Source organism: Mesitornis unicolor, unplaced genomic scaffold (genome assembly GCF_000695765.1).
Source record: "Mesitornis unicolor isolate BGI_N332 unplaced genomic scaffold, ASM69576v1 scaffold21171, whole genome shotgun sequence".
Lineage (NCBI taxonomy): Eukaryota > Metazoa > Chordata > Aves > Mesitornithiformes > Mesitornithidae > Mesitornis > Mesitornis unicolor.
This window is the reverse complement of record NW_010163387.1, coordinates 22,651-31,305: the sequence shown is the minus strand read 5'-3', so window position 1 is coordinate 31,305 and position 8,655 is coordinate 22,651. Positions and strand designations below refer to the sequence as shown.

Genomic DNA, 8,655 nt, shown 5'->3' with positions numbered 1-8,655 from the left:
ACCTTGTCCCTTCCCTAATAAATCAAACCATGACCCATTTCTCCAGCTACTATGTGTGAAGTTGGTGTATTAGAATTAATTGAGTAAATGTTCCAGACTGCTTTTAAAATCTGGATTATTTTTCTCCCTTGGAATTTATTATTTATTTATAAATTTACTCCACAGCCACTCCTCTAGAGAGAAGAGTCCACCATGGGGATTCTATCTTAGTGTTTTCTACCCTGTTTCTTACAGGATCTACTTGCTTGTAATGTTGATACACTCAGTCACCACCAAGAAAGAGAAGAATTACTCTCCTGAAATTAAGGAAGATTTGTTCCTTACCTATGTTCATTTCTGTACCTCCAGCTTGAGCTGTTTCTCTTGACTCAGTTCCTGCCATTCAGTGAATTCTGCATGCTTTTGACAGATGTGAGGTCTGTTCTTACATGAGCTTGAAGATCTGAACAGAAAAGAACAGAGAACATAAGCAGCCAGGACCTAAATAAAGGTATGGTTGTAACACAGCCTTGACACAAGTAGAAGTTGGGGAGGGAAGAAGAAAGCTAAGCCATACTCATACCAGTGAGGCTAGATGTCAAACATAGAAGAGTAGTCTCCTCAAGCTCTGAATTGTCCAGTTATAAAAACATTCCTCATGAGGCAAATTCAGGTCAACTCCTGCTAGGACCTGGCCTTTGAAGAAAATACACTTCTGCAGCTACACTGCCTATGGAGACCCGCCTCAGCTTAGTCACCTGCACTACCTGAAGCTAAACCCTATGAATATACCCACAAATACTATGGGCTGGTTTGTTGTTATTCACTGCATTGCCACATCAAAGCATAACGTGAAAAATCCCATTTGGCTGGGCAAGGAAAAACTACCTATTTTGCTGGGCCTGCATTCTTAGACAGATACCTATCAGTTCACATCCCCATCCACATCTTATGAAAAGACCATTTTGAATATTTCTTTGGAAAGCAAAAATTCTGGGAAAACCATGACCAATTTCTCAGGAACGGATTACTTAGGCATGAGAGGGCTGTACATAGCTTTGGACAAGGTGAGTTTAGCTCCTTGCTGTGAGCCCTGTGCCCTAATGAATTCCAGCTGGCATGAGGAAAGCACCCTGCTCTCCCCAAATACCCTGTGTTTCAGCTGGAGGTGGCTCTCTGCAAACACACTCAGTGCCTCAAGCACACATTCTGGCCCAATACTCCCTCCCAGTGGGCTGTGTTTAACCCACACCTGCATCAATTTAATCCTTCATTAATTACTAAATCATTTGTGCTTCTCTCACTGTGGGCAACACCACGTGAATAAAATACACGGTGCCCGTTTTTAACTTTAGACATGTTTCAACACAAGTCATTCTTCTCATACCTGCCACTCGCATGTCTCTTTTTTTTGTTTGTTTGTAAGTTGTTTTGTTTCGCTTTGTTTTTTTGGGGGGCGGTGTTAAATGCCTCTAAGAAATTGCTGACTGCCGCAGGGAAACCGGAGAGCCCCTTACGGAAACATAACCCCGAACCAAATTGTTTTATTTCACCCTGTCCGTACTCCCCCCGCCCCCCGAAACTAAAAACCTGCAAGTAAAATTTCCCCCTTGAGTCACCCGAGCAGCTTTCATTCTCAGCGAGGTAAACGCCGAGCCGTTCGCAGGTCCCGGGGGGGCGGGTGGAGCAGATAAAGGACCCGCCCTGGGGCGGTAGCGGCGGTGGCACCGCCTCGGCTCAGCCTTTATAGCGTCCGCTGCGCTCCGCATCGCCCTGCATCGCGCTGCGCCTTCACCGGCACTGGTACTACCGGGCTCTGCCTCCCCGTCGTCTGACACCGACCGCGGGGTTCCTGCGCTGGTAAGTGCGGTTCATTTAAAACCGGATTAGGATTTCAGGGCAAAAAATGCAGGTATAAGTAACATAGAATTAAAGGATTTCTCTTTAAGTTTAAAAAAAAAAAAATCATATGATGCAGTATTTCAGCAGTGGGGAAGATCTGCTGTATGTACTACAGTATATTGCAATTTTCACAAGGAATCAGCTGTTTGTGATGCTAAGGTTGGGCCTGAGAAACTATTTATGATAACAAATGACAAATTACTCGCATAGATGCCAAATATGCAAAAAATAATTATCTTAATATGATTAATGTTTAAAAGAAAATATATGTGCTGAAATCCCAGCCGCATCTGAAAAGTGTGCATGCCCAAGCACTTGAGGCACAAATTCCTTTCTTGCATTATGAAATCCGCTTACAAGCAAAGGGTGCATCTATATTAGCATTGTGGTTTGGATCATGTCTGCTTGTTTTCAAATGAATCTAGTGATCTTCCCTGTTCCTCATGTTTTGGTCCATACCACTAAATGGCTTTAGAGTACTTGCACTGTATAACTTCAGAATAAAAAGAAACTGGAAAATGCACTCCAAATATCAGCAAGCATTCAGTCTGCAGGACCAAACTAGAACTAGTCCAGTGTAGGAACCTACAAAGCAGGTAGAGTGTGGAACAGGTCTTCAGCACCAACTCAGTTCTGCATACCCTCTCCTATTGCATTACACTGCTTGCTAATGTCCGTATATGTAAGATTCCCATGAAATATTTTAAAAATTAAGTTTTTGCAGTTTAAAAAAGATGTTAGTACTCTATAGCTCTCTTCTCTCATTGTCTTTACAAGCAAATCTTTTAACAGTCATTCTTCGGGAGAATTGCTATATGTACTTGGCTGCAAAAGCCAGCTGCATATAAGAAATCAAGACAAAATATGTTCTAAGTCTCTCTAATACTGTAAAGAAGTGAGGTAACATCAAGACCAGACTTTCAAGAGTTTTCAGTGGTCAGAGACACTCAGTGAGGTGGTCAGGCTTGTGTAAGTGCCTAGCAGCAACAAGATGCAGTTAGCAACTACAAAGGCAATGAAAAAAAAGGAGCTTTCCATTTCATACCCTAAATGTGGATGTACAGTGCTTTTGTTGCAAGGTAGTAATAATCAGTTAAATAGGCACAAACAACTGGAAAGCATCTGAAGACTGCTGCCAATTTCTGTGTTAGTCCACACTGCAGAAACTGAGTATGAAATTTCCCTTTCTCTGCTCCATTTAAACTCTAAAAAATCTGGTTGTATTGTTGTATGTATGAAACAAGCCTCAAACAATAACCTTTAATTTAATATATGGAAATAATAAGCAAATATTCCCCAGCAAGTCAATTCTTAGTTCTGTCAGTTGTGTTGTGACTTATTTTGAAACCACCTGAAGACAACAGAAACAAGCAAGTTGACACTGCATGCTACAACATGATACTAAGTTCCTCTTTTATTTTCAGAATCAAAATAATACAGACAGAAGAGGAGCAAAGTGAGAAGTTAACTGACAACATGAAGTTGCTCGTATTCCTCGCAATAACCTTGGGAACACTTGTCACAGGACTAGAGTCTGTAAGTTTTGAAATAAATGGTGGGGGGGTTACTTAGAACCACTTCTGGTTTTGATTATACTTCTGCTTTGGACAGTGTAGTAGGCTTCTGGCTTGAATTCTCCTTTTTTTTTTTGCTGCCTTTGCATGTACATATACATCCGTTGTGCATATACCTCCAAGAAACATGTTTTTGAACTCTTTGGTTTGTGGGTTGTTTTGTTTGGATTTTTTCCCCATTCTGCTTTGCTCAAGTGGAGTTCTACTTTTCACTCACATCCAGATTCCACAGAGCAGGTTCAACCTGTGAGTCCTGTGCAAAAAAACATGCAAAAACCTAAACTGTTAAAGAAATGCAGAAACAGAGCTTGGGCCCATAAAAGATAATCAAACCACATAAAAGAAACTGTTTCCTTAAAATCCTTTTTCCTTTTCCCTTAGGTTTATAGTAAGAAGTTCTACAAGCTGCAACATAAACGCAGATCAGATCACAAGGGTAAATATCTGCCTGTTTTACTTGAACCTAAAAAGAACTAGTTACCCTCACAAGTATCTTAATGGTACTTAAGCCCCTAAAACTTAGTTTGCATCATTCAAATGTTGCACCTCTAATTATTGTTATCTTTTACTTGCAGACTGCCATTGTCTGAATGGAGGAACCTGCATTTCCTATTACTTCTTTAGCAGAATTAATCGTTGCATATGCCCAGAAGGATACACTGGGGTTTACTGTGAACTAGGTAGAGTATCTATTTTCTGTATTACTAACTAAAATGATTGAAAAGATCCAAAAAACCAGACAAATCATGAACGTGAAATGCCAAGTGAAAGTATTATCCGTGAACACATGACTGGATATTCTTTAGCACTTTATGCTAACAGACTAAGTGAGAAGAAATAACTAAATATCGGAGGAAAATCAGGATCCCTAAATATTTTTTTTTGTCCCCGCTTTCTCACTGATGTTGCCTACCTCACAAATGTTTCAGTTTGAGGTGAAAAAAGTGAACTTGTTTGGGAGTGTTCACAAGCAGAAAAAGAACTGATTCTATGTTGTGAAGTAAGCTATTACAGAAGGCATATACATGCTTTAAAGCATAAGATACTTGATGCTCAAAATTAATATAGAAAAAACTTAATAATATATAATCAGTGGAGATTTTGCATAATCTGTTTTCAAGTGTAATGCATGAACTTTTTTTTTATTAGAAGAATCCGTACAGGTTACTACTGTCTCAGAACAATTATAAACAAGAACATACTGCTAAGAAAATATTTATCTTCTCAGACACTGACAGCACATGCTACACTGAGAATGGGGAGGACTACAGAGGAATGGCAACAGAAGACGAATGTCTGCCGTGGGACCTTCCCTTAGTAGTCAAGAGGGGTTATTACCATGCTCACTTGAGGAATGCTTTGCAGCTTGGACTGGGCAAACATAGCTACTGCAGGTAAGAAAAGTATCGCTGCTCCTGGGATGACTTCCATTGTCACAGCCCCAAAAGCACCTAAAGTGATGGTATGTGTTTAAAAAAAAAAAAGAGAAAAAAAAAAAAGGCAAAATATTACAGAGATTAATTTTGGCTAAAAATATTTGGAATGTGATGTTTGAAGTGTCTAGCATTCTCACCACTGAAACTGATGGTACTGCAGAACTGCAATAGTAATAGTCAGTCATTAATAATTTTCTCTGGCATGTTTTGCAACAGAACACACTTGGACTTTTCAGGACAATTAGAATTCTAAGATACTATAATTTTTTTTAAACTGTCTTTCTGAAAATAATACTTTTGTTATCTTCTAGAAACCCGAATGGAAGGGACAGGCCTTGGTGTTACACCAAAAAGAAATACACCATTCAAGAAACACCCTGCAACATAGAGAAGTGTGGTGAGTAACATTAGTTTCAAGACGACTGCTTTTTTTTTTTAATAGTACAATGTTGATGCTGAGTTGTAAGAGCATCTGAATAAACTTTCTCCTTTTGTAGGGCGTGCATGTGGTCAAAGGAGCATGAGCAAGTACTTCAAGATTGTCGGTGGAAGCCACGCAGAGGTTGAGTCTCAGCCTTGGGTAGCTGGCATCTTCCAAAACATAAGGGGTGTTGACCATTTTCTGTGTGGTGGCAGCCTCATTGACCCTTGTTGGGTGCTTACAGCAGCACACTGTTTTAATAACCCGTAAGTTTACAGTTCTGCATCATTTTATATTTCCAACTTTTTAACTGATTTCTTTGTGCGATGCTCACAGAGCAACCCTTCAAACTGTAGCAGACTAAGAATGTTCTTTTGACTGAGCGGAACAAGAAGAGCAGCCACAAACGTTAAGCCTCTGGGAGTCCAAGTCTAGCAGAATGAGCTAGCAAGATGCAAACATTTTGTTTACCTATGTAATTTAAACAATTTTAGCCTAAATTGGAGCCAGGGTTTCATTTTATCTTAGCTGTTCCCAAAATTTAAAAGTTGTACTGAAAGGTGGTGAGCTGTTGAACAAGACATTTATGGGTGTCTTTTGCTGTTTTTCATGTGGAAATCTCATCCTCCTGGCATCCTGCAGGAGATTCTCATTGCCAATGCTTGGCATTAGCTAGCTAGGTGTGCATTTCAAAATGCCTGAATATCTGTCTCAGTCCCTTCAAATGAAAATCATGATGCTTTCCTTTAGAATACTAGATATACTTTCAAAGCTGACTAAATTTTGCTCTTTCTTGTCAGCATTAAAGTAAACACAAAACAGAACTGGGACTTGATCTAAACTGTTAACCATGCTCTCAGAAACCAGTTGTCTTCATGAATCTCTTTTCCCTCCCTCAGGTCAAAAAACCCTCAAAGCAAATCTGTCTACAAAGTCTTCCTTGGAAAGTCCATACTGAATGTTACTGATGATAAGGAGCAAGAGTTCATGGTTGATAGCATCATCTCTCACCCTGACTTTACAGATGACACAGGTGGCAATGAGAATGATATAGGTAAGTGTCATCTTAATATGAGCCTTTAAAACACTGAGGCTAGCTGAAGGCTATGTAATTGTGGCATAGATCTGACTGTATCTCCTCTGACTTGTTTCTTAGCTTTGTTAAGGATAAGAACAACTTCTGGACACTGTGCAGCAGAATCCAGATATGTCAGAACAGTCTGCTTGCCAGAGAAGAACCTTTACTTACGAGACAATACCCGGTGTGAAATTGCTGGCTATGGAAAACAAGATTTTTGTAAGTGAATGACTTCTCTTTCCAAAGTTGTACTTCCAAAGTTGTACTTCCATAATGTGGGGACTGGATGTTTTTTATACCATGATCTGCAAAGGATTAAAAAAAGATTCTTAGTTGTCCATGGCACTTCCTATCTGATGCTTCTCAGACTTGTCAACCATACAACATAAACTAAGATGTAAAACACATTCCTGCTGTGGCACGGAGTAGAAAAAATTAAAGCTGCTTTGGAGAATTAATGAAGGATTGCGTTTGTGCAGAACTTCCTTCAAAAACTATCAAACTCTCTCTCTAAAAGCCAAGTTTTATAGTTTGCATTTGAACACTTCTTTTTCTCTTCAAAACTTATTCATGAACAGTAAAAGTAAGCCAATACTGCATAAGCTGGAAATAAGAGCCTTAAATCAGAACTGGAATTGTTACACTAATTTCTTTTAAGTGCTGAAGGTGTGTGTTTATGGGTTGCTTGTTTTTGATGGGTTTTGGGGGTTTTTTTCTGTCTTAGATGGTGAAAACAGTTAAATACTCTTTTGTTTGCAGATGACATTTACTATGCTCAAAGACTGATGTCAGCCAATGTAAACTTAATATCACAGACAAAATGCAAATATGAATACTATGACAATATCAGAGTTACTGACAACATGGTCTGTGCTGGAGATCCCATGTGGATGACTGATGCATGCAAGGTAAAACTGTTTAATTGTATCTTCTAGACAGTCTTAGATGCACATTCACTATGAGGATTAGCTGGTAGCATCCCATAACTCTACTAGTCAGAAGAGTCTCTCTATGTAGCAGGAATTTAGTATATCCAGTGGAGTTGACTCAGAGTGCGGCCAAATATATGGAAGAAGGTTGGGACCTAGAGTTAGATGTTATCCCCTCCAGACTTCCTTTGGAGGTCCAAGAAGTGCAGTAGGCCCTAGTTAAGATCTCTTCGAGTAGTGGCTGGTAGATATGCACCAGAGGAATGCTGTAGCTCTTCCAGTCTCAGCTTGCGCTTTCTTGATGTTAACCATATCACTGCAAAGGCATGAAAGGGGAATTACGGAGGGACACCAAGCTCCTCCACAGTTTCCTCAAAGCTAGATTTGCTTCCCTGCATTCTCACTGGGCAGAGTGGCCATGTGAGCCATTAAAAAGCACAAGTGTTGTCCTTAAGTGTGAATGTACCTCATGGTTAGGGAGACAATTAATTCTGTGATGATGAATTGGGTGTGTTGGCTCTGACCTTATATCACTAGCCTAATAGCTGTGTCTAGAAACTTAAGATGGAGTGTTGTGTGCAAGGTAACTATTCTCTCTGTGCCCCCCTAAGGAGGAACGAGAGAACCCTTTACCTTACAAACTATATTCAAGTTGCAGCAGATGCTGAGCCTTATTTTCATCTATGCAGTGTTTCCAAAACCAGAACTTTAGTTCATAGGTATTTACTAGCCTGTTTCACTCTAGAAAAACAATCACAGGCTTCCTGTTATAAAGGCTCCATCTGCAGAAAATGACCTAATATATTCTCTTTTCATTGTCAGGGAGATTCTGGTGGCCCCATGGTCTGTGAGCACAATGGCAGGATGACGCTTTATGGGATTGTCAGCTGGGGAGATGGCTGTGCAAAGGAAAACAAACCTGGTGTTTACACCAGAGTTACTAGGTACCTTAACTGGATTGACTCCACTATGAATGCAGTAATCGCAAAGAGTCGTTTTCTCCCTGAACCAAAGTGACCCTTTTTTCTACATCTGGACCCAGATGAACAAGATTAAGTCTATATTGATGCCAGGACAGTGAAGTCCTGAATGTCGTGAGAGGCTTTCCTTTTAAATGCTCGTGTGGTCTGCTGCTCACATCAGTGTTCCTGAGGCAGAGAGACAGTTGATATGTTATCTTACTACTCTGAATTACCTGAAAACCACTCCATGGGAAGCTAAAATATTTAATATTTAAATGAGTATTCCCATGCACAATACTATGCATAACATTTAAATGAGTATTCCCATGCACAATACTATGCATATCAAGTTATCTGTTCATTTACAAATCAGC

At 39.9% G+C, this 8,655-nt stretch overlaps 1 protein-coding gene across 1 annotated transcript; it reads left to right on the top strand.

Moving 5' to 3' along the window:
- The first annotated feature begins 3,357 nt into the window (after window positions 1–3,357).
- On the top strand, window positions 3,358–8,336 carry PLAU (plasminogen activator, urokinase). Its single transcript, XM_010193957.1, has 10 exons — window positions 3,358–3,417; window positions 3,837–3,891; window positions 4,031–4,135; window positions 4,684–4,849; window positions 5,203–5,288; window positions 5,389–5,578; window positions 6,212–6,366; window positions 6,469–6,609; window positions 7,150–7,298; window positions 8,142–8,336. The coding sequence occupies exons 1-10, from the start codon at window positions 3,358–3,360 to the stop codon at window positions 8,334–8,336; spliced, it is 1,302 nt and encodes a 433-aa protein (XP_010192259.1).
- Window positions 8,337–8,655: the final 319 nt, after the last annotated feature.

Bases quoted from the DNA above. Each gene is read 5' to 3' on its own strand.
- PLAU (XM_010193957.1), top strand. From the start codon at position 3,358: ATGAAGTTGCTCGTATTCCTCGCAATAACCTTGGGAACACTTGTCACA. The intron at 3,892-4,030 runs GTAAATATCTGC...TTTTACTTGCAG, and splicing joins ACGCAGATCAGATCACAAGG to ACTGCCATTGTCTGAATGGA. The intron at 5,289-5,388 runs GTGAGTAACATT...CTCCTTTTGTAG, and splicing joins CTGCAACATAGAGAAGTGTG to GGCGTGCATGTGGTCAAAGG.